The sequence below is a fragment of the Neovison vison genome, chromosome 11 (assembly GCF_020171115.1).
Source record: "Neovison vison isolate M4711 chromosome 11, ASM_NN_V1, whole genome shotgun sequence".
NCBI lineage: Eukaryota > Metazoa > Chordata > Mammalia > Carnivora > Mustelidae > Neogale > Neogale vison.
This window is the reverse complement of record NC_058101.1, coordinates 38,327,843-38,354,606: the sequence shown is the minus strand read 5'-3', so window position 1 is coordinate 38,354,606 and position 26,764 is coordinate 38,327,843. Positions and strand designations below refer to the sequence as shown.

The window sequence follows — 26,764 nt, the reverse complement described above, 5'->3', positions numbered from 1 at the left end:
AAGTACTAGAATTTTGGATGAACGTCTTACCTTATACTTTCAGCCTTCACTTTACATCCAAGTTTTAACTTACAGGTTAAAAATAACGGATCTGTATTCTTACAAGTGATAGTTTAAATATTTTTGATCAAACTGTTTTACCTCTAAGCCTCAGTTTTCTCATTTGTACAGTAGACATAACAACAACTAACTCACAAGGTTGTAGATAGAGCAGACTATACTGAGGTTATATAACAGTTAAATGGTTAGAGTAATTATCTATGGTAAATAACAAGAAATAGTAGCTGATATCATTATCCCGAGGCAATAGGATTTATTGTTTCAGTGAGGGCTTTAGAGAGACCTAGGTTTCAAGACTGTGTTACTTTGGAAAAGTTACATCTGTGAACGGGGATGACAGTTATTCAAACTATTGTCATGGGTTTGGAATGAAATAATAATAGTTCTGTATCTGTCTGTCATTTGTCCTCCTTGATATTCTCTGAGCTTCTTGGATCTGTGGTTTCATCTCTGACATTCATTTGTGGAAATTCTCACTACTACTTCATGTAATTCTTCTGTCCCTTTATATATTTCTTCTTCAGGAATTTCTTTTACATGTATGGTTTTTGTAGTTGTTTCACAGTTGTTGGATGTTCTGTTTGTCTCTTTTTTTCTCTTTCGTTTTTAAGTTTGTGATTTCTATTGGGAGGTCCTCAAGCTCAGGAATTCCTTCCTCAGCCATGCCCATTTACTGATATACCTATCAAAGGTATTCTTCATCTCTGTTACAGTGTTTTGGAATTCTTATTTTTTTAAAGATTTTATTTATTTATCTGACAGAGAGAGATCACAAGTAGGCAGAGAGGCAGGCAGAGAGAGAGAGAGAGAGAGAGGAGGAAGCAGGCTGAGCAGAGAGCCCGATGCAGGCCTCGATCCCAGGACCCTGAGATCATGACCTGAGCTGAAGGCAGGGGCAACCCACTGAGCCACCCAGGCGCCCAGTGTTTTGGAATTCTAACATCTCTTTTTGGTTCTTCTTCAGAATTTCCACCTCTCAAAATATATGTTTATAAAAAAATAAAATAAAATAAAATGGTCTAATGGCTTAAAAAAAAAAAAAAAGAATTTCCACCTCTCTGATTACATTGCCCATCTGCTCTTATGTAATGTTCTTAACATATTAATGCCCTTAGTGTATTAATGCCCTTAGCATATTAATCCCAGTTTTTAAAAATTTTTGGTCTGCTGGTTCTAACATCCTTGCCATATCTGAGTCTGGTTCTGATGCTTGCTCTGTTTCCTGAAATTGTCTTTTTGTTTTTTAGTATGTCTTGTCATTTTTTTCATAATAGCTGAACACAATGTACTGGACAAAAGGAACTACTACGAATAGGCCTTGAGTAACGTAGTGTAAGGTTTGGGTGAAGGGAGGTGTTCTATAGTCCTATGATGAGGTCTCAGTATTCAGTGATCTTGTTCTTCTGGGCTATGAACTTCACATGCATCCTTCAGTATCCCTTGTAACCTCCCCAGCCTGGGGAATGGGACATCTAGAGGTGGCTGGAGTTGGGTATTTCCCTTCCCCCATGTAGAAAGTCAGAGAGAACTGGAGTTGGGCCTTTCCCTCCCCTCCCCAGTCAGTTAGACTCTAATAAAACCCCAGCAGATTAGGTTCTGGTTATACAGTTTCTACCAAGCTCAGACTTTGTTAAGAAGAACAGAACTCTCTGGTGTATTTAAAAATGGCTCTTTTTCCCTTCTCCCTGTTGAGAGCAGGGGGAATTTTTCTTAGCTTTCACTGTGACAACCTGCTTGAGGTTCATGGAAGTAAAATTCACAAACATGTGTAAGTCCCCCTTGACTGGGTCCCCCCAAAGTTTTTAACTCTTAGATCTGTCCTCATTAAGTCTCTAGCAATTTGTCAATTATAGTTGTTTTCCTTACCAGGCACTGGATCCGGAGGCAGTTTCTGCTCCTGGGTTTCTGCTCTGGTAAGCTGTGATTCTCTGTATTCACCTGTCAGTCTTCAGTTTCAGGGACAGAGGTCCTTCCTGTGACCTCACTTATCTGATGGATCTCAAAAGAGTTGTTGATTTTTCAGTTTGTTCAGCGTTTTTACTTACTAGGACAGAGTGGCAACTTCCAGCTTCTTACATGCTTGACTGGAAACCAGAAGTCTAGCCCAGTTCTTCACACCAGTATGCCCTCCCTCTACATCAATGCTAGATCAGGTTTGATTTGGTGTTAATGTTATACCCGTAACTGCCACATGAAGTTTTATGCTAACATTAATCATTTGTACCAGATTACTTCTTTGATCAATATTCTATCTAACTTATTTACAATGAAAACCCATTAAGAATTCCATAGACACTGTGCATTAGAAAGATAGAGAATATACAATTTCTTACTATGATGCAATAAATGAACTGAAGTTAAGCAAATGGCAGTAATTACTTATTTGCAGACGCCTCTCTGCAAGATTAAGAACAGAGTAAGACTAAACAGTGAAAGCCAGCATTAGTTAGGGTATCTTAAAGGCTTCTGGTAAAATCTATGCTAAAGATACACATAAATATTCTAATTATATATACTTTCTTGGTCCATTATTATTCATACACTTTCACTTGGATATCTTCTGGCTACAAAATAAATAACCCATTTACTAGAAAAATCTGCAGGTATGTGGAGGTAAGAAGGGTGTGGGAGTTAGGATTGGATGGAGAAGTTGTCACCACAAGATATCATAATAGTGAACTAGTGGAGGTCTCTTTATACCCAAGTGCCATAGGGTAAATAGGAAATAATAACATCAGTATGGCATTTTTGTTTGTTATATTTCACTGATGTTGATCTGCAGGCTAGGTGGCAGCTGTATTAAATGGTGCTTCAAGGGTCAGAAAGTTTTCATGTTTCTTAACATAAAAACTGGTTCTCTAGTAGAGATCCAAAAACTAGCAAACAGGTAGAAATTAAAGAGAAAACCTCTACTTATTATTTCTATATCTGCCCATAGCAATAGTATTATTGTGGGTGCTTTTAGAATTAGAATCTGTTGCAATTTAAAATAGGATATTCCTTTTTTTTAAAAAAATATTTTATTAATTTATTTGAGAGAGAGAAAGAGAGAGCAGGAGGAGGAGCAGAGGGAGAGGGACAAGCAAATTCTGTGCTGAGCACGGAGTCTGATGTGGGGCTCAATCTCATGACCCTGAGATCATAACGTGAACCGAAACCAAGAATCAGACACTCAGTGGGCGAACCATCCAGGTGCCCCCAAATAGGATATTCCTATGGGATTCAAAAATACAATATTATGTCACTGTTTCCACTTACTGCTTCAAAGTATGTGTGAAATAACAGGAAGGATTTATAATTGTTTGAGTCCCACCCTTTTTTTAACTTTTATATTAAGTTTTGTGAATTATTATGGTGGTCTCTGCAGGAATGTCTCCCCATCATCTCTGCTGAACTCCCTCGTTTGATTCAAGTTAGTCCTCGTGCACAGTGATGACTTACGTTTATCAAACAAATCATCCCTAAAGGCAACAGTCCAGGCAGTTGTTTGCACTGCCTTTTTTCTCATTCTTGTTTTCCTGCACATGTTTCTAGAGTGAGGTTAACTTAATTAACACTGGCACCACCCTAAGCATCCTGAAATCTCAATATAACGAGGGTGAATCCTGGCCGAGATGGAAACATTACCTTTCTTTCTAAGCTCTGTCAGAGACTAGATAGTCAGCAGTGCCTGAGCCCAGTTTGACTGTGAGGCCACCAGGAAAGGGAAGGTCTGTATTTTTGTGTCAAGATAACACTCAGATCATGCCCTGCTTTACTATACTTATAGGATTCGCTTTAGTAACAAATGGAACTTTGGACAGTCATCTATGCGTTAGAATTTGGGAGATTTATAAAGCCTTTCTGCATGCTATGTGAGACTCTAGTTCTGTAAGACAGCTTTGGCCAAAGCAAGTGACTTTGGTTGAGTACCCACGGTGTGCAATATTTCATTTTATTTCAACGGAAGTGCATTATTTTATTTCACTTAAAGCTCACTACACACCTAAGAAGTACGTATGATAATGATAGCAAATTTAAGGCACAAACTGAGGCACAAAAAGACTCTCAGGAACCAACAATTGACAGAGTGGGGTTTAAGCACAGACTTTCCCCAGGGCCTGCATGCTCAGGTAGCCTTGTACTAGGGAAAGAAAGTGCCAGCTTTAGAGTTAATCACAGCCAGGTTCAACCCTCCATTCACTCTCTCTGAGGTCCCAGCCATGACACCTCAACCCCTCTTGAACCTTGCTATCCCCACTGGTCAGAAAGGAAAACAGTAAGAGCTCCTTCATTTTCCTCACCGTATTTTTTGGCAAAGATAGATGAGATAACCAAGAAAAAAAAGAATTTGTAGGTAACTGTGAAGCAGGATCAATTCTGAGAGTTCCAGACTTGCCTGACAAAAGGTTGCTGAGAGTCTACCAGCCTAGAAGATTATTTATATGAAAGTTGAGGTACATTCTGGGTAAGAAATTAACTTGTGTTTACAGGTTCTGAAATAACTGAGTAAATGCGAATTCTATTTGCAGGGGTCAGGGTGGATTTGCCTAAGACCACACATACATATTTATATGCATATACTTATATGTATATGTATATATACACATACATATTTATATACCACTCCTTGAACAATGTGGGGACTAGGGGTGTTGGCCCTGCACAGCTGAGAATCCACATGTAACTTTTGACTCCCTCAGAGCTTAACTGCTAATCACTTATTATTGATTGGATGACTTACTGCTAATATAAACAGTTGATTAACACATATTTTGTATGTTATATGGATTAATACTATATTCTTATAATGAAGGGAGCTAGAGAAAGGCAAATGTTATTAGGAAAATTATTAGGAAAAGAAAATACATTTAGTGTGCTGTGTTGTATTTATCAAAAAAAAATCCATGTGTAAGTGGATCCATGCAATTCAAACTTGAATCATTCAAGGGTCAACTGTATATTAAGCAAATAAATATATTTTATTACATATGTATAAATATATATTAGATATTCTATGTTAAATATACAACATATTAATATGTATTTGAAGCATCAGAAGCTATCAAAATAGAGTGCCATAGTTATTAGAGAAATCTATCTCTCAGTTCAGGCCCTCCGATGCATGATTGTGTCCTAAAGAGAAAGTTTTTAATTTAAAAATGGAAGACCTCTTTCACTAAACTCTGTGACACATGAGGGCACAAACAACATTACTGTCATGTAACAGGATGGATGGGTAGGGAGCCACTTTCTTCTTTCTGTCACATTTTACCACAGGCCCTACCTACCAGGAGGGTTTAGGGCGGCCACTAGGGGAGAATGGCTTCCTGTTGGAAGAACCTAGGAACAACCATGAGCTCCGTGTGGAGCCAGTCAGGATGTGTCAGAACGACGGCAGAGCCGCAGAACAAACCCACAGAGGACCACTGGCGCGGGACAACTGTGCTTATATGACACCTCCGGAACAAAAGTGCAGGATGGGTAGAAACCATCATGGCACACTACATGACACTGCCCATGGAAGCTCCAGGAAGGGAAACTGTTGTGCCCACAAAAGGAGCACGGGTGGCTGCGTTCCCTGGCTGAACGCTGAGGGGTACCTAGCAGAACAGTGTGGCTGCCCAGAGGAAAGCCTGTGAGACTGCTCGGAGCACTTGTGCCAGAGTTTCTGGAGGAGGAGGTAGGCACCAGAGCCAAGTCATCTGTGTGACCCCCAGGAGGTAATGTATGGGTTAGCCGTGATTATGAGTACTGTCTTACTATAGTGTTAGGTATGTAAAAAGCAAGCCAAATTTCACTTTGGTCCTGGTATTAGAAATATTTGTCATGTTTTGAACAAAGATAGTTCTTTCATTTTTCTGTGCACTTGGTAGGATCCATTTGGGATCCAGTTTGATAACCGGTGTAGATCCTAAATAATGTTTTTTTAGCCACCATACTTCAATATCAGAGTCACCCAGTTGGCTTGGTGTGAATATGGCCTTGTCTGAGGCCAAGTGAATCAATCTGTGAGCTTTTGTTTTTTGTTTTTTTTGTTTTTGTTTTTTTTGTTTTTGTTTTTTTTTCCAATTTATTTATTTTCAGAAAAACAGTATTCATTATTTTTTCACCACACCCAGTGCTCCATGCAAGCTGTGCCCTCTATAATACCCACCACCTGGTACCCCAACCTCCCACCCCCCCGCCACTTCAAACCCCTCAGATTGTTTTTCAGAGTCCATAGTCTCTCATGGTTCATCTCCCCTTCCAATTTACCCAAAAGCACATACCCTCCCCAATGTCCATAACCCTACCCCCCTTTTCCCAACCCCCCTCCCCCCAGCAACCCACAGTTTGTTTCGTGAGATTAAGAGTCACTTATGGTTTGTCTCCCTCCCTATCCCATCTTGTTTCATGGATTCTTCTCCTACCCACTTAAGCCCCCATGTTGCATCACCACTCCCTCATATCAGGGAGATCATATGATAGTTGTCTTTCTCCGCTTGACTTATTTCGCTAAGCATGATACGCTCTAGTTCCATCCATGTTGTCGCAAATGGCAAGATTTCGTTTCTTTTGATGGCTGCATAGTATTCCATTGTGTATATATACTACATCTTCTTGATCCATTCATCTGTTGATGGACATCTAGGTTCTTTCCATAGTTTGGCTATTGTGGACATTGCTGCTAGCTTATTTTTTTTTCTTTTATTTCAGATTAATTTGCATGAACTCTAAGGTTTGAGAACTACTGCTTTACTTTCTCAGTGAAGAGAAAATAAAACCCCTTTGCCAAGAGAGTGGTAGTTAGGAGCAAGGAATGGGTCTTGCAAAGAGTAGTGAAGTTTTGAACTATCCACTGAAGGGAAAGCGAGAAGAATCTTCAGGGATACACAAAAACATTGCAGAGCAGCCCGGTCCCCGCAGAAACTGCAGACCTCAAATTTATGATGATAAAAATCCTTATGCTTGTTCACAGAGGGTCCTCATGGCTATGACATATTTATTGAGGTATGGTGTGGCAACTGTTTGGTAAATATAAGTACTGATATAAAAGAAGATACAGAAAAGAATATAATAGTTTTTATGAGCAGCGAGTCCATAGAGAGGTATTAAAAATGATTAAAGAAGACAGTTGAGGTGATGTAAACATTATTCAATACATCATGAAGTAGACAGTGTCAGAGATCTACAAAAATGGGGTGGAAACGGGGGGTGCCTGGGTGACTCCTTGTGTTAAGTCTCTGCCTTCTGCTCAGGTCATGATCTCAGGGTCCTGGGATCGAGCCCCGCATCGGGCTCTCTGCTCAGCGGGGAGCCTGCTTCCTCCTCTCTCTGCCTGCCTCTCTGCCTCCTTGTGATCTTTCTCTCTGTGTCAAATAAATAAAAACTTAAAAAAATGTGGTGGAAGGAAAGAAGTTTTTATAGGATGACTAAAGAACAAGGAAGAGACAAATGGAAAACATCTGATTGGCTGTGGTCACGTAGTTGCTCTTGTTTGAAGTGAGAGCCCAAAGTTGCCCTGGCCTTTGAGGACTGGCTGGATGAATACACTGGATTTCTGCTCAGCAGAGCATTTACAGGGACACAGAAATTAATTAAGTTTTGGTTTTCTGACCTTGCACCCTGGGCAGAAGCACCTCTATCGTGGCCTAAAGATTTATTTAAAAAGAGGTACTCTAATGCCTGGTTGACTCAGTTGGTTGAATGTCTGCGTTTGGCTCTGATCATGAATCCAGGGTCCTGGGATCAAGCCATGCATTGGGTTCCCTGCTCGGAGGGAAACTTGCATCTCCCTCTGTCTGCTGCTCCCCCTTTTTGTGTTCCCTTTCTCTCCCTGTCTCTCCCTATCAAACAAACAATCTTAAAATTTTTGTATAAAAAATAAAAAACAAACAAAGTCACAGTCATGTCTTGAAAGGGGCCTCCACATGCAGAGCTCTAGTTGACAGCTGGGTCTCCGTTACGCTGCTGCTTCTCTGTTCACATTGATACTATAGTTCTGGGGTAGCAGGAAAAAGGCAGCCCTTGATCATCATCAAACCATTAGGCCAGTCCAAACTATCAGACCTCATTGAGTCTAAGGAAGATTTCAAGCAATTCCTGCTTCCAATCATCAGCAAGATGCAGGAGGACATTCCAATTTGCTCTCACGTGCAAGCAAGAGCTTATATGCAAAATAGGAAGCCGCTGTGGAAAATGGACAGTCTGCTCATCCAAATAAAAACCACGTGAAGGCCTGGAGGAAAGCACCCTGGATCATTTTTAGAATCCAAAAGACAGAGTGCAGGAGTGACCAAATAATGTGAAGAAGGCCCAAGAGAAGGCCCAAGAGATTCTAAAGATGGCAGTGAGGCCTTGATTAACCTAGTCTAGGAGATAGAGAAAAGCAAGTAAGTCATCTTGGAGGATCAGAAGTTTCCAGCCAGTGGTTTCTGGTCAAGTGATGGAGATTGACGGACACCACAGAGACGCTGGAAGTAAAGAGCCTTTTGTGTTTTCTTCTTCTTTCTCTCCTTTTTTCTCTTCTCTGTCTACATGTTATCCTCACTTATACTACGGTTCTATAATGGTTGGTCTGTGGTTGATGACTTCAGTATGGATTTGGATTGTTGCATGTTTGTTTGGGGAGGTAACTTTTTTTGGTCTTTTTTGAAAGTGTTCTCACACAAGAGAATGAAGGCCTCGACTGTAAACTCTTGCAGGAGTTGCACAGGTATCTCGACATCGGTTATTTCTAAATGTCGAGGTGCTTTGCCCTTTTGTGTGTGACCGGATAGCTCCCCCAGAACTTTGGGTCTGGATGTGACTTGTAAGACTCAGAATTGGGTCTCTCCAGCTCTGGAGGTGCTGAAGGAGCTACATGACTGCTGGAAGACAGCCCTGCGCAGCAAGGGCTAACGAAGCTGAACGAGGGACCGACAACAGCCGGCCATGTGAATGGGGCTGAGAGGGCTAGGATGGGTGAATCGGAAGGAGCAGAGAATGCTATTGCCTATATTTTGAGACTTTAATTTCTGGGTGAGGCCCAAGGAGGAGAGATAGGTTTTGTACAAAATTTGTATTTCATGTGACACATTAACAGACATAACCGTTTGGTCCATTTGCTTGGAGAACCTAACTCAGCTTTATTTTACATGGAACCTAGAACAGAAGACACGATCTTCATATTCTTTTTTTTTTTTTTTTTAAGATTTTATTTATTTATTTGACACAGAGAGATCACAAGTAGATGGAGAGGCAGGCAGAGAGAGAGAGAGAGAGGGAAGCAGGCTCCTTGCCGAGCAGAGAGCCCGATGCGGGACTCGATCCCAGGATCCTGAGATCACGACCTGAGCCGAAGGCAGCGGCTTAACCCATTGAGCCACCCAGGCGCCCATGATCTTCATATTCTTTACAGGTTGATGGAATCCCCTGATGCATTTCAGGGGTTCTGGACATAGGATGAAAGAGATATTTACAAAGGCTGTTGAGGGCTGGGGAAGAAAAGTGAGGACTGTCTACTTCGGACCCTACACTGAATAGGGAATAGGTATCTTCAAGGTTCTGTGAGTAGTCCAGCCTTAAGTTCATTTACATAGCAGAACTGATAAGTATGTGGGGTCAAAACCTTACTAGGAAGGGAAAAAAGGTTGTCACATTAACAAAGCTATTCATTTGCTTGAAAAAGGAAAAGGATACATTGAGTGCTGAAAGCCAAACTGGGGAAAGAAAACAGACATATATGAATGGTATTAGCAACAACACAAGACAACATTATGTTAAAAGATAAATTGAGTGATAGTACCTAATTCCTAAATATGAAAGCAGGGACTAGAGCAGTTGATAAAAGAAGTGAAATATGACAGCTGCCTTAAAAATATGGTAGGATTTGTAGGAGGAGGTCATTCACGTCAAGAGAAGATAACGTCCTATAAACAGTTTATACTACCCTATGTATATAATGCCATTTCTAGCACTGTAAAAAATTAATATAGGAACAAGATGTTTTTTGGCTCTCAAAGACATTCCAATCTAATAAATAGAGGTTTATAATAAATAGAGGTTCATAGCAGGCTCTTAGAGTGGTAAAAAGCATCATGAAGGGAAACTTTTGAAGGTGCCTTGGGAAATAATGTTGAGTAAAATAATAAATATGCTCAAGTCCTGTTTTTTTTGGGTTGCACAAAAAAGATCAGGATGCTACATATATGAGCTCAACTAAAAAATGGTTTGCTTGGGGTGCCAGGGTGGGTCAGTGGGTTAAGCCTCTGCCTTAGGCTCAGGTCATGATCCCAGGGTGCTGGGATGGAGCCCCACATCGGGCTCTCTGCTCAGCAGGGAGGGAGCCTGCTTCCTCCTCTCTCTCTGCCTGCCTCTCTGCCTGCTTGTGATCTCTCTCTGTCAAATAAATAAATAAAATTAAAAAAAATGTTTTGCTTGGTTTTAAGAATTCAGTAACAAGGTTGTATTTAGGCAACATGGAAAGATTAATAATTGAAGGAGTCTTAACAACAGTGGCCTATAAAACTCAAGACACAATACCACAATACCATTTCAGGTGTGAATGGATTTCTTTGCTTCCAATTTTTTTTTTTTTAACCAGTTTTAAGTTAATGAGACCTGCACTGTATGTAGCGGTATAAATAAGACACAGCTGTATGTATCTGAATTACTTATCATTTTATACTGATGCCTTTGCAAGGCTAATGGTGAAGGGAAAGCTGATACTTACACCCCACTACACGCTTTTACAGGGTAGATGTGTTTTATAGAGCGGTAGGGAGCCAGGTTTAGATTTTGCCAACAATCTCCCTGAGTAATGACATTTTGAACACGGCATTTAAGAAATTGTATTCAGGGGCGCCTGGGTGGCTCAGTGGGTTAAGCCGCTGCCTTCGGCTCAGGTCATGATCTCAGGGTCCTGGGATCGAGCTCCACATCGGGCTCTCTGCTCAACAGGGAGCCTGCTTCCCTCTCTCTCTCTCTCTGCCTGCCTCTCCATCTACTTGTGATTTCTCTCTGTCAAATAAATAAATAAAATCTTTAAAAAGAAAAAAAAAAGAAATTGTATTCAGCAAAATAAAATACACACTATTAATATAAGAACAGGCAACCTTAGAATAGAGAACGTGCCTTTACCAAATAGTAGAAGCTGAGAAGAGGCAACAGAATGATACCTTTGGATTAGAACAGGGAAGAGAGGGAAGATAGAAGTAGGACACAGTTAGAGTCAGGGCCACCAAGGAGACATCCAGGAAGCCAAACATCCCACTGGGAATCTGGGAATCTGTGGGAGGGACATAGGACAAGCAGCAGCTTCCCTGTTCTTCCTGGAGCTGACCTTGAGAACTACTGGGATTTGAAAGGTGATGTGCAAGGCAAAAATAGTGCAGACAAAAATCATGCGCAAAAAAAAAAAAAAAAAAAAAGAAAGAAAAGAAAAAAAAAAGGAGGGAAAGAGAGCACTCAACATCCCTGATGAAGAGGCCAAGTGGGAGACCAGCATAGTGCCTTCAAGTCTAAAAGTCTAAGAGGCAGAGATTTCCATGCTGCTCCAACCCACTATATCTAGGGTCGGTGTCAGAAGAACTGGGCTTGAATTTTCATGTATTTGAAAAAGTGCATATTCTTAAACACTAGAATCATACTCTATGAAACATTTCTGAATAAAGAAGGACTGAGGGGGGAAATTATTTATACCAAAAAGAAACACAGTGTCTTTTGTCTCAGGCTCAATCCAGGCCATGTGCCCTTTGATGGGAAAGACAGACTCTCCTTCCCTTGCTTAGGTTTAAGCACATAATTGATTTTTTAAAACTTACATGTATTTACTTTGCAATTCTACAGTATTAATATACTTGAACCTTTGTTGTTCTTATTTTAGTTCCTTGTTTCCCCTCATTAAAACTTCTTAATGGAAAATGTATAAACATGTTTATGTGATGTCTATGACAGGAATACCTACAGAATACGACATTCAGATTTAGCCACTTAGACTGAAATCTCCCTATGAACCCCCAGGGTGCTACATCAGATTATCCTTGTATCATTGTTAGGAAGCAAGCATTTAAAAAGAGTTTTTATTTTGAAAAGTATTGAAGCTTATGTGAGGACCGTCTTTGATCAGGCACTTGGCAATTCAATAGTTTAGAGAGGAAAATATTCAAATGTAAGAAAAATTTCACCTCTTATCTTAAATGGAAGAGGTATTTGTGCTTGAGAAATTCTTATAGGAGTGAGGCATTTATAGCTAATGACTTTTTCACAATAAAAATTGGTGTCATTAAATATTGTATGAATACATTGTCATTAAAAATTAACTTTGAAGGAAGCCTGGGTGGATCAGTCCTTAAGCATCTATCTTTAGCTCAGGTCATGATCCCTAGGTCCTGGGATCGAGTCCTGCATCGGTTCCCTGCTCAGTGGGGAGCATGCTTCTCCCTCTGCCAGCTGCTCCCCCCGCTGTGGTCCCTCTCTCACTGTCTCTCTCTCTGTCAAATAAATAAATAAAATCTTTAAAAAAATTAACTTTGAGGAGCACCAGGTTGTCTCAATGGGTGAAGTGCTTGCCTTCAGCTCAGGTCATGATCTTGGGGTTCTGGATTGAGTTCCCTGTCAGGCTCCCTGTTCAGTGGGGAGTCTCCATCTCCTGCCTCCTCATTGTGTGCTTTCTCTCTCTCTTCTCAAATAAATAAATAAAATGTTTTAAAAAATTAACTTTGATTACCAGTCTTAATTTTCTAAAATTCTGTATGGATCCCAATATATTAGTTCATATGCTTTTATGTGTGTTTTATTTTGACCATCTGGACAATATTAATGACAAATATTAGCTCCTCAACAACTTTATTGTTCACACCAGTATCTTAAGTAGGATCACTGAAATATTCTTTACAGTGCATACATGCAAAATTGTTTCCACTGTAAATTATTAATGTAGCATTTTCTGTCACAAGTGCATGTGCATACGTGGAAATCTATGTCAGGTTTCATAGGCAACCTTTTAAAAACCTACCTGATATTTGGAAAATTATCTGTAGAAGGTATTTTTTCCTTCAGGATTATCTGTATTTTCCAAAACTTTCCGAAAATTAAAAGGTATTTAAACTTACTCTATGGGGAAAAAAAAAGGGTTTTATTGAAATAATTATGGATTCCTAGGAAGTTGGAAAATAGAGTACAGAGAGGTCTGAGGTAACCTTTACCACATTCTCCTTAGCGGTTACATTTTACATAACTACACCACAACATCAAAACCAAAAAGTTGACATGGATACACTGTGTGTATATAGTTCTAGGCCATTTTATCTTATGTATAGATTGTGTAACCCTTGCATTCAAGATACAGAACTATTTTATCACCACAAAGATCTCCCTTGTGCTACTTGCTTAAATTGCTATTTCTCTCTCTCTCTCTCTCCCTCTCTTTTTGTGAGGTTTAAGCACATAGTTGATTTTTTTTATCATTTTATCATTTTTATACCGATTTATTTATGTGATGCTTTATGGTCATCTCCCAGCATCCATAACTCCTGGCAATTTCTAATCTATTCTCCATCTCTGTAATTCTGTAATTCCAAGAATGTGATATAGATGGAATCATAGAATATATGATCTTTTAAGACTGGAGTTTTTCACTCAACCATTGAGGAGAGGACCATGGAAATTGTTGCTTGTATCAGTGATCGGTCCCTTTTATTACTGAAGAGCACCCCATAGTGTGAATGTCCCATAGTTTGTTTAACCATTCACTACTCCAGGAATTTTGAATTGTTTCCAGTTTGGGGATGTTACAAACAAAGCTCTTATGAACATTTGTATACAGGTTTTTGAGATTTTTTTCTTTCAATAAATTACATTTCAGAGCTGAGACCAGAGAGATAAATAAATTGTAATAAATAAAGTAATGATTATATATTTGAATACTCTTGACAAAATACTGGCTTTAAAATAATATCTGCACAAAAACATGATTATTTTTGGCATGATGTATGCACATTGACTCACTCATTCATTCTTGAAAATTATTGATAGAGAACTCAGGACTTGTGCTGAGTGCTGAGGCAAGTTGCCTTCCCCATCAGGGCTTTTATAAAATAGTGCCTTTGCTGCATACAGGTAGCTTGCTCTATGTTCGTTGGTTTTCACAGTTTCAAATTTTAGCTGGAAAATATTTATTCCGAGTTAACGTGACTGCTATGCTAATATTTAAACGTGTAGTCTTAAATTTAAATTCGCTGAAAGATTTGGGTTAATATATTTTGCCTTATCTTAGGAAAAGCAATTGCCAAGCATGCATACACAAATATACAATCTACTTTTGCAAGGTGTGCAATTCAGTACTTCTTTCAAATAGGGGTGAGGTTCAGATGGATTTTTACTTGTAGCCTATTCACAAATTAATGAATTCTTCTGCTTATTCTGTGTCCTTTTTCTCCCCTAGCATAAAAAATTGATCAACCGTCCACAGAGTACCAAAATAATTTCTACTGATCCTGCAGGTAAGAAATATTGCTTAGTCCTCCTTACAGGGGCATTATTTTTCCTCTTATATTTTATACTATGTGGATTGTGTAAAAAAAGGGTGGAGAAAGTGACTTTGCAATTAACGAATAATTACATTCATCAGCCTAATAAATGAGTTTTCCTTTGGAAATCATACACATAAAAACCAAAATATTCTCAAATATGGGTGTAATTAAAATTGTTAAAATCTCTAAGAAATATGAACCCTGCCAAGATAATAGTAATTGCTTGGTTTGGTAAATAAATAACTACAGTTTGTTCTGAAATGTTGACAATTAATTCATGGATCTAAGTGTGGTCACTTCAACTCTACATTCGAGGCCAATAGCCTTTAAATAGAGATATGTTGGTATGATATCACAAAAAAAGAAACATTTAATAGTTGATTGTGGGTATACATAATTCCATTATATAACAATGATGTGGACTTCAAGGTAGAATTTGACATTTCTTAAAAGATTTTATTTATTTATTTGATATAGAGAGATCACATATAGGCAGAGAAGCAGGCAGAGAGAGAGGGAGGAAGCAGGCTCCCTGCTGAGGAGACAGCCCAATGTAGGGCTCGATTTCAGGACCCTGGGATCATGACCTGAGCCGAAGGCAGAGGCTTTATCCCACTGAGCCACCCAGGTGCCCCAGAATTTGACATTTTTATTCTATTTTAGCTTTTGAAACAATCATTTCATAATGTTAATGGTCACAAAATAATTATTGGTCTTCAAATAATTTATTATTTGATCTTGGTCTTCAAAAGATACCAGTGAGTCTGCTTTGACTACAGTGATGGGCCACCACTGACGGCACAGAGTTTTTCATTCAGGGGTTATCTGTATGGATTGTATGTGCAGGCTTTACCCAATTACAGTAAATGTGAGAATAGGCATAAACCTTAGTGTTATACCCCATCTCAGAGACAATAAAAACCATTTTCAAACAAAGAACAGGTGATGTAGAAAAAATAAATTAAACCTACCAAAGCCCAAACTGAGAAAACCCCGCAAAGCAAATCTGAAACAACAACAACAAAACAGCAGTAGGGGGACACCTGGGTGGCTCAGTTGGTTCAGTGTTGGCTTCCGCTCAGGTCATGATGTTGGGGTCCTGGATGCAGCCGGCATCAGCTCCCTTCTTGGTGCGGGGTTTGGGGTGGGACATGGGTATGTGTGTGTGTGGGGGGGGGTCTGCTTCTCCCTCTCCCTTCACCCCTTCCCTTGTTTCTGCTCACTCTGTTTTTCTCTCAAATAAACAAATAAAATCTTAAGCAGCAGCAACAACAACAACAAAAACCAAAAACGGAGACAAAACCCAGTAGTAGTATATGAAAACCTGGCAAGTTTTTGAAGAATTTGATGTCTAAAGAAAAGCACTCTCTTTGCCATTGCCAACAACCAGTGGAGAGCGCAAGAGTGACTGGAAGAGATTATGCTGAGTGAAATAAGTCAGGCAGAGAGAGTCAATTATCATGTGGTTTCACTTATTTGTGGAGCATAACAAATAGCATGGAGGACATGGGGAGTTAGAGAGGAGAAGGAAGTTGGGGGAAATTGGAAGGGGAGGTGAGCCAGGAGAGACTATGGATTCTGAAAAACAATCTGAGGGTTTTGAAGGGGCGGGGGGTGGGAGGTTGGGGTACCAGGTGGTGGGTATTATAGAGGGCACGGATTGCATGGAGCACTGGGTGTGGTGAAAAAATAATGAATACCGTTATGCTGAAAATAATAAAAATAAATAAATAAATAAATAATAAATAAATAAAAAGAAAAAAAAAAGTGCAATGATCTCTCCTGTGTGTAGAGGAAGTCCTAGGTTGTGACAGTGTGAGGTCTCTCACAACCAGGTCGCTGCAGGAAGGACGGTGGTAGGCGAGGTCAGAGCAGGACAAAACTGTGAGAAGTTTTAAATGCCAAGTGAGGACATTCAGACAGTGGGAGGAGCCACTATGAAACTTACTAACAAGGAATGGGTACAATCAGGTGAGACTTTGAAAACTGCTAATTGTGTAGAGGACTGAAGTGGGTCGCAACTGGTAGCAGGGATAGGAGTTCAAGTCCTGGTTCGCGATACTCCAGAAAAGAGAGGCGGGGCATGACTGAGATTGTCAGTAAGGCTGGCAAGGAGGGGAAGTATCTGAGGTAGGTTTAGCGTTAGGACATGGGTCAGAGCATGGGGGATAAGAAAGAAGCATTGAGAAATTTAAATAATGTAACGTGTTTCAGCTCACTCAGCAAAGAGGTCACATTCACTAAGAAGTGAACAGGGTGAAGGAAGAATCTAGTTAGAAAAAGGGCAAAGTTGATTTTTGACTTTAGAAACGTGTAGCTTAGATTGGCTGTGATATATACTGGTACAGAAAATTAGGAGATGGATATTGCAAATGCCCTCCAAAATTTAGGGAGACAAAGCCAAAGATAAAGGTATATTCCTTTTCTTTTCTTTTCTTTTAAGATTTTATTTATGTGAGAAAGGGCGAGCACAAGTGGGGGTGGAGGGAAGGGTAGAAGGAAAGGGAGAAGCAGAGTCCCCACTGAGCAGGGAGTCCAACACAGGACTTGATCCCAGGACCCTGAGAGCATGACCTGAACAAATTCATTGCGGGGAGAGGACAGAGAAAAAAGAGGCCTGAGAGAGGAAGTAGTAATTCATCAGAATCAGGAGGATGAGGGTCAACAAAGGGGAAAGAGAGGGAGGAGGAGAACCAGGACAGGCTGTAGAACCCAGGGGAAGGAGTGAAATGCTTTCTGGAAATCAGAGAAGCTACAGACGGAGAGTCGCTAGCTCTGAGTCATAATCAGGAGGGTACTAGGAAGATCAGAAAGAGGATTCCACAGAGTTATAACAGATAGCGTATAACCTGTAAAACAAGGGCTTGCGGAGTGAGCCGAAATGATGAACTTGTGGCACTGAGTTTACATTAGGCATAAAAATATCTTATGGTTGGGGCGCCTGGGTGGCTCACTGGGTTAAAGCCTCTGCCTTCAGCTCAGATCATGATCCCAGGGTCCTGGGATCGAGCCCCGCATCGGGCTCTCTGCTGAGCGGGGAGTCTGCTTCCTCCTCTCTCTCTGCCTGCCTGTCTGCCTACTTGTGATCTCTGTCAAATAAATGAATAAAATCTTAAAAAAAAAATCTTATGGTTAAAGGGAAGATGGGGAAAGCCTGGTAGCTTGAAACAGTAGCAGAAGCAAGGAAAGGGGAGGCTTGAAGCATGGTAAGGAGGAGACTGAAGGAACAGGTGTGAAGGGAAATTACTTGGTGAAGAACACTGTAGGGAATGGAATCTGGCAAACGTGGAGGAGTGAGATTTTATAAGACGGTGATTTCTAAATGAAAATGAGCTTTAAGAGAACTCACGTCAAATGACTTTGGGTGAATTAGGAGAAACAGACATTGGCTGAGTGAAACAGAAGGTGAGTGGGATTCGGGCTTAAGGATGCTGGAAAAGTTTTTGGTCATTGCTGGGAAAATTTTAAATTGCATTTAGGAAAAAAAAAATTTAATGGGTGGGTTCACTGCTATAAAGGCTTGACTGGTATACAGAACACAGGGCTAGTTGATGACATTTGGCATCGTTTCATAACCCTGGAGATCTCAGTAGTTGAATGCAGGGTGAGTAAAGCAGGATTGACAGTTGATAAATTAATAACAATGAAAACTAAAACGGACAACAGATTCCAAGATGGCTGCAAGGCGGTCTTTGATGTACATAGCTGATCATGGGGAACAGCACAGGCTTCTGATAGTAAGAGGTGTGCAAGACTCAGTAGAGATGAGTGATGGGCATCCAAGGACTCGCTGTGTCAGTGACAGGGGCAAGAAGCATATTAAGTGACAGGGGCAGAGCTGTGGAAGTTTAGGAAATAGTGGTCAGCCGTAATATTGAGAAACTGATCCCTTGGGGGGAGATGAAACATGAGTATTGGCCGTGAAAGTCAGTTTCTTATGTGGAATCACAGCACAGGTCACTGAGGTCGACAAGATTAAGGAACCATGTGGTCAGACGTGTGACTGGGTATCAACAGGGTTACTGATGCTGCCGTCAGCCAATGGCAGGAGAGAGATGGTGTGGATGGGGAGAGAAAGGCCTCCTCATTCATGAGCCTATAGTGCAGGATGGAAGCAGAATGCTGATTTGAAGAATGAAGCACGAGGATGTGTGGACTCCATTTCCTGAGTAACTTTCCTAGAAAAGTGGCATGATTCACAAATTTACGTGCAATTTCTGTGAGTGGGGAGGGAGAAGGAATCGTGGAATCAAAGATGGCAGATGCAGAATTCTTGCCCCACATCAGATGAGGCAAGAGTTAGCTGGAGAGTGGTGCAGGTGGGGGCAGAGAGGCAGGGGGATGGGAGGCTCAGGGGCTTGACTGAGAGTGATGGCTCAGAGTTACCCAATGAAAAAGAAACTTTAACAGCCAAACAACAGAAAAATGGCATCGTGAGTTTAGTTGGTAGACACGAGTCACAGGATAAGGGAAGAGGTATACTGAAATACAGGATGTATGCAAAGGAGATGTTTGTGGCTGTAAATGGTCCAGAGGCCAGGGGAGATGTTTTGGTCTAAAGGACTTTCCACAGAACTGCTCTTTGGGTTGAATCTTGGTGACTTTGTGTGTGCGTATATTTGGGGCTCGTGGTGAGAGCATTATGTAGTTCTGTTACAATTTATGCATCGGATTAGTACTAATTAAGAAAAAAAGTTTTGAACCCAGGAGTCTCCTTTAACATAGTGCTAGTCAAAGTATGGTTGGGGACCCCAGTGTTAGCATCATCTCAGAGTTTGTTTAACATGCCCCATTTTTTTTTTTAAGATTTTATTTGTTTATTTGACAGAGAGAGACAGAGAGATCACAAGTAGGCAGAGAGAGAGGGGGAAGCAGGCTCCCCGCCAAGAGAGAGCCCAATGTGGGGCTCGATCCCAGGACCCTGAGATCATGATGTGGGCTGAAGGCAGAGGCTTAACCCATTGAGCCCCCCAGGCGCCGCTAAAATGCCCAATTTTACCTCTACCCTAGTTTTACTTAATTGGACTCTCTGGGGCAGAGTGTAAACTTCATTTTCACGAACTCTCCTGGATCTCAGGGGAGTTAAAAATCTGAGAAGCATTTCTAGTCCTTGTTAATCAGTCGTTCCTTCAGGGCGAAGACCCCAGAAATGCCAGGGATCCAAAGTTTTTCACTTGTCCACTGGGGGTGGGTCCAGATCTTTCCACCGTTCAGAGGCCAAAGCGGAGAGCCCTCAGACTTCCCGGGAGCAGGTGTGGAGGGGGACATCAGCACTGCCCCCGGGAAGAGTCCTGATGCCGCGTGTTCTGCGTGTGCCGGCAGGTGCCCTGTGGGATCACCTGCTGCACTGGCTGGCCGAGGAGCTCTCGGAAGAAAACGCCACGCGCCTCTCCTCGTCCCTCCCCGTCCGCCGCAGCACCGTTGAGCTCATCAGACTGAAGAGCCCTGGGGATCTCACAGAACAGATCCACGAGCTTCTTTGCTTCTGGAAAAAGTCACTCCCCAAATCCACCGATAAAGTTCGCCTTCTGGCTCGTCACCTCCGCCAGATCGGCAGGAGGGATCTCGCCGAAGAGCTCACATTCAAGTGGGAACAGAAGGTGTTCACGGAGCCCCAGCAGTGGTTTGACACGGCGGAGTGACCCCCGCTCGTTCTTTCTTTTGCCCTAGAGAAGGGCCATAGCTGGTTTGAAGGAGGTTTCTGTCAACTTCTTACTAGCGAGTTTCCAAGTCCAGTTGCTTGAACTGAGACTCTGATAGATGTGCTAGTTGAGACAGTGGAAAAGCACTAATCAGATCATAAAAAGCGTTCTCGGGTTTGAGGGCTCCTTCGTGGCTCAGAGATGGACCTTCTGCAAGACTTACTGTCTTGAGTTCAGCCAAGTTTAATAGCATTTGTAATAGAGTTTGCTGTGTTTCCATTTTAATGCAGAGGTTGTTTTCTAAGTGGGAAGGAAAGAGATGATATACAAAATCCCCTTTTTTATTGTTATCTACATAAAAGCAAACCAGTTATGCAGGACTCCGAGCAAGTAATTCACGTTATGCATATACTGTGGAACCCGCAGTTAACAATACCAAATAAATTGAGTGGCAGAGACCTGATTCTGATGATAGTAAATCAGTAAGGAAACAAATAAGCTTGAAATAAATTAAAAATAGAGTAACATCGGCCATTTGCTGCTGCAATATTTTCTTTTATTAAAAAAAAAAAGGATCTCGGGGTAGGGAAAAATCTCATATTTTATTATTAGTGAAATGAGGGAGTGCAGAGAAAGTGAAGGACCAGTGAAGGGATTTTGGGCGTTTTAACATAGGAAAACAACTTACTCTTAAATCAGTTTTCGTAGAAACCTTATTGTATAAGCCCTATATGTTCATCGTTAAAAAATATTGTAAAAAAACACACAACTGAAAGAAAAAAAAAATAATTACCTAAAGCCCCTTCATCACTGATAATCCCTGTTAACATCTAGTGTGTAAGCTTTGAGACTTCAGCTTTAGCTAAAACAATGTGATATGAATGGGTTATTATAGTCGTATTACCATTTCATTAAGGCGAGACCATCACGGCCTTGGCTTGTCAGCATCAGTGGTATTAATTTTGATTACTGAATACCAGAAAATTTAATGAAATCACATGAAAAATTAAACACTCATGTGGCTCTGAATTTCAAAGACAAGATTTCCTTCTACAAACTAACCAAGGTCTTAGATATCTATTTGGCTACATATTGAACAAAGAGGATTCCAATTTTCAAATATATTCCTATTAAGACACATTTTGGTCATCAAGATATGTATTACTTTTACATGTTTCTAGAAAGGTACAATATTTTTCATGTGCTCTTGGAATGAAGAAAACAGACTGGAATGTTCATTGCTTTTCTGAATACAAAGTAGCAGAGAAGTAGAGTTGTTTATCGCCTGGAATGAGCCAGACACTTTACCTTTAGCCCTTTACAAGCATGAACTGTTTGAATCCTGCGGACTGCTCTATGAAGTAGTACTTTGTTCCAACTTACAGGAGAGGAAAGGAGTTTCCAAAGATTGCCTTGCCTAAGGTCATAAGTGAGTGACATAGCCAGGATCCTTGTTCCAACACTCAAGATTACTATTATGAACATTTTGGAGTATTTTCTTCCAGTTTTTCTTTTTTTCCTAGAAGGAAATATTTCTATTGCTATGTGTATAGATGTATAAATATACACTCACCTATGTGCTCATACACACAAACATACTACCTATAAATCACCTTACACATACCGCCACATTCATGCACCTCCTTGCTCAAGCACGTCTTCTCACACCGTCCATGTCTCCGTCTCCCCCACACCCAGGCGCTTCCACTCAAATGTACACATGCCCTCCCACACACCTCTCACAGACGCCCTTGAATACATCTAAATATCCCTTACACGTACAGTCTCATGTCCATCTGTACATCCTCACGGGCATGCGTACATTGTCACAAACACACGTCTTGGCACACAGCCCACTCTTACCTCTCACACACACTTACAATCACCCCTCTGTATATGCTCACTCACACACATACTCCACAGACATGCACACACATAGATAAAATACACGTATTACCTGTACACTTTCGCAAATATCTGTTCTTCTCACACAGGAATCCAGTCACATACATCACATATATACCCTCACCGGTGCTCATCCCTTCTCTCTCTCTCTCTCTCACACACACACACACACACACACACACACACACAGTCTCTGACACATCTTTCCAGAATTTAAAAAACACAGGCATATATTACTGCAACAGTAAAATAATATAAGCATATATAGACAAAAAAAATGGGGTATCTCTTGGGCACTAACTCACTCAGGTTATCAAAGGAATCGGTCTGATAGGGATCCTGTACCTCATGGGGTTAGTGGGCCACACTCACCCCTGCTCTCTGTCAGCTGACCTGTATGGACCACATCAGCGGTTCCTTTGTCTTCTTGTTGGGTTTGGATAATGGAAGCCCCAGCAGGAAGTCGGGCCTGGGACCAGCCTGGATCCTTCACCCAAAGGCCACTTCTTCTTTCTAGGCAACTGTCTCCTGCATTTTGGGATCTGCTCCTCCTCTTGTCTCTTCAGGACTAGGGGAAGCAAGCTTTATTGCCACCCTATAGATACCTTGTGGCTCCCCCACTCCTGCCCATCCTTTAAGATAAAGCCTCCTTTAATTTTTCCAAGTATTATCATGATTTGCATTAAGATTTTAATACTTCTCATGGCCATATAAATATATATGTATATGTATACATGTATACATGTATATATGTGACTTTTTTCAGAATGGGGATTATATATTATGCATACAGCTTTAAATACTACTGTCCATTAAATTATGAACATTTTCTAATATATTAAAATGTTTTTATAGCTGCTGAATATCCCATTCCATAGTCATGCCATTTTAGTATTAGCAATTTTTGAAAATTTAAAAACATAGAATGATGCAGTATATATTCTTTTATGCCTGGCTTTTTTATATTCAGCTTTATGCTGTTAAAATCCACCCATGTTGTTCATGTGGCAATACTTTGTTACTTCTCCTTAGTAGTTCCTTAATGCACACTAGTCCATTATATGAATATACAGTACATTGCGTATCTGTTCCATTTACAGATGAACCTTTAGTAGATTCCAATTTTGAGTTATCATGAACAGCGTTTTGTGAACATTCTGTGCATGGCTTTTAGTGAACATATATATTTATTTCTTCCAGGTATAAACCCAAGAGTTCAATGATTGTTTATCATAATTAATTTAAATGTTCCCCTTTTGTGGTGACTCAGGTGACTTCTTTCTTTTCATACAAATAATATGGCAGTGGCCATTTTTCTACACAAGTATGTGAATTGTTATTTCATCAGGATACATTTTTCGAATGGGGATTACTTGCTGACAGCATTTTAAAACATCTTGCTCTATAAGGCCAATTGCCATTTTATATTCAAATCATCAGGTTATGAAGATTCTTAGGAAAACAGGATTTTTAAGAATTCACAAAAAGGAATTAACTTGAGGCACATAACATGAAATTCTACATGCAAGATAAACCTGTATTGTCTTCAGTTGAAAAAAAATTGAAAAAAAAATATATGGCTTAATCGTTTTTACAGTTATTTCTCTACTAATCAATAGAATATATTCCATTGGCATTGCCATTTTTTAAAGGATCAGAAGGAGAAATAATACATCAGACATGTGGACAGTTTCTAGCTTGTCAGAGAGCTTACAGTGTCAAAATAAAGCCAAATCCCAGTGCAAGAATTGCTAAATTCACTTATTCAATAGATATCTATTGAACACAAACTCTGGCTCTAGCAATCTGTTCAACACTATAAGCACAGAAATGAGTAAGAGACAGTTCCCTGGGGATACGCTTTCTGTGTAAAGAAAGAGTCAGTGAATGAGATCAACACCTAGTTTATCTGCTGTAATGAACCAGACTCTTCATGCTCAGCCCTTTACAAGCGCTGACTTATTTAATACTCCCACTATCCCGTGGGGTAGGCACATAGCCCCCAGTTTCTGAGAGGAAACTGGAGTTTCATGATTGAATGCCTTGCCTGAGGTCATAAGTGAGTGACAGAGCCAGGATTCAAATGTTGACTGTTGGCTTGGCTCCCAACATAGCGTGATGCCACCACGCTAAGGGGAAGAAAGAAAGGCAATGGACATATCTGTTTCTCCATTATCCTACTTCATATTTTGCCAAACAACATTTCTAATTCACATCAGTGATACAAATAGTCTTGAAGTTTAAGGATGGGAATGGGGAAAAGAGCAGGAAGTGAGAGGAAAGTGTGACGTTGACATCTTTGATATTTGTCCCAACTCAGTTAGTTAAATGTTCTCTTCGACTTATTTAAGAGACTGACAGCTTAGGAAAATACTGCAAAGTTACCAAGCACAAGACTGGCGATGCATAAATACTGGGTTTTTTGTAGCTATGAGTAGCCACCGATGATTAGAGCTACTTTGCCACAGTTTGGCTAATCAGGCACATCAACAACCCTTCAAAGAAGTGGCTGCAAAACAGGATATTTATTTAGCAATTATTAATAATTTAATAAAAATAATTTTATACCACAGAGGGGTATGAATGTTTCTACCATTCAGACCAATCTACATATCTGAATAACATCAATTTCACTAATGAAAACCCATTATAACCATCATTTTGCTAATTATTAAGCACTAAATATTCCAAATAAAAGCTTCTAACATTTATTATTCTAATTAACAAAACTTAGGGTGTTAAACCATAGTTATCTTAATCAAATACATACTATATCTGTAACATAAATCCATGATTACTATTGATTATTCCTAAAAAATGTGGCTTAAATGTACACACACAATATTACATTGTATATTCTGAAGTATTTTAGAGTAAGATAGAAACCTCGTAGCAGACAATTTAGATAGACTTTGAAGGCACCATAATCCAATTTTCAAAATATCTAAAATTTGTGGGGAAAGTTCTATTTTCCCACCCAGTGTTTGTTGTGCGGTGTGCTGTTACTGACATTTTGAATGGAATATTTTTTTTTTTAAGTAATATGAACCAGGTGATGCACTGAAGACCATTTAGCACCCCTGACCTCTGCCCACCAAATGCACACAGTGCCCCCCCACCCCAGTAAATATGAGAAGCAAAATTCCTTCCACACAGTTCCAGTCAGGGGGTGGGTGTTGGGAGAGTATGGAAATGCTATCCCTGGACTTTAGAATAGGGTGCCATCGACCTTAAGGGAGAGTGTTGAGAACTACTGTTTCAATCCACTTTTGGCTTGGAGCAGGGCATAAAAGAAAGGGGCTAGAATAAGCCCAAGGAAATTTAGAACGTTATCAGCAAAAGAGGGCCCAACTTCAAATTTCCCAACTGGTGTCAGTGTTTATGAGAAAGGTCAATGACTGTCTGATGACTTGCTCGGAAATATTCTCAGTGAGAAATTTCCTCTGAGTTATAATCCAGAGTTGTGCTGTAGAATGAGAAGTGTGTCGAAGGTTTGAATTCAGGCCCCTGAAAGGTAGAACAGTGATAGTTCAGAAGAAAAGGGAAATGCTGAGTGAGGTCAAAGTCGTGGCTGACATGCAGGCATGCGTTTCCCCTTTTGCTGAGCAAGCATGGCTTCTGGGACTCAATGCCATGAGAATGCCTCTGTGACATGTCCAGATGCTTTGACAGACATTTTGACATTCTCAGCTTGCCCCTTGTCCCAGGCCTTTGCTGCTGATGTGAGCAACTTCCTTCACTCTGCATTTATGACCTAACGTGCTAAATAATTTACATTTCAATTACGGTTCCTATTGACTTTTGGTAAACTCCCACCTTTGTGCATGCTCTCCAAGGGTCAGAGAGCTTGTCCATTGTTCGTTGATGTAATCTTATTACTTTGACCTCCGTCTGCCGCACCATGCATGTTTCTGTTTTGTTATCCTTACTTTCCAGATGACAACCTGCAACTTAGAGTTACAGTGATACCCAGTCAGTGCTAGAGCCTGGATTAGAGGCCAAATAAATCTGTTTTCAAAGTCTTTTTTCCTCTACTATCAATTTCTGCCCCTGGTTCTACCCCCAGACTCCACCCCCATAGTCCTCTGTGTTCCATAACCTCGGGTAACATTTTTCCAGTTCCCTAAATAACCCAAGACTGGGTTCATTGCTCATGGCTATTCCGAAGTCTAGTTACAGCTCTTCGATACTCTGTTGTAACTGCCTATTTACCTGTGTTTTTCTCCAGCCCATTGCAAGTATCCAGAGGACAGGGACTGAGTTTTGTTCATGGTTGAATTTCTCATACCCTCCCAGGGTCCCAGCATGTAGTAGGCACTCCTTAAGTCTTGTTGAATTAATACATGTGTGACATTAATGTGCTGACAGGCTATGACCCTCCTACCCTCTTCTGTTTTCCTTCTGAAAGCAACCCTGTAGGGTAGAAGTCATGTCTAAAAAGATAAAAGTGAACGTGGACTGTGAACATCTGACCTGCCATTTATCAGTCTAGACTAGCAGACAGAGATGAAGCCCACTCCAGAATTAACAGGATTCAATATTTCTCCCAAGAACATACTGTAGCTGTAACGTGTCCCTTTTTTTTTTGAGTAACTGTTGCCTTTTTATTCACTGAGAAACACGGTTTTTCAAAATCACAGGCTCTTACAAACTTTGCTTCTGAAATCACATCAGTAAGAAAGA

At 40.4% G+C, this 26,764-nt stretch overlaps 1 protein-coding gene across 1 annotated transcript in view; it reads left to right on the top strand.

Moving 5' to 3' along the window:
• The window catches only part of DTHD1 (death domain containing 1), a 67,499-nt gene extending 47,323 nt beyond the window's left edge, over positions 1-20,176 (top strand). The window contains exons 9-10 of the mRNA XM_044225937.1: positions 14,447-14,504; positions 19,857-20,176. Coding sequence (XP_044081872.1) covers positions 14,447-14,504; positions 19,857-20,176 — 378 coding nt within the window. The remainder of the gene's footprint in view (positions 1-14,446; positions 14,505-19,856) is intronic.
• The last annotated feature ends 6,588 nt before the right edge of the window (positions 20,177-26,764 follow it).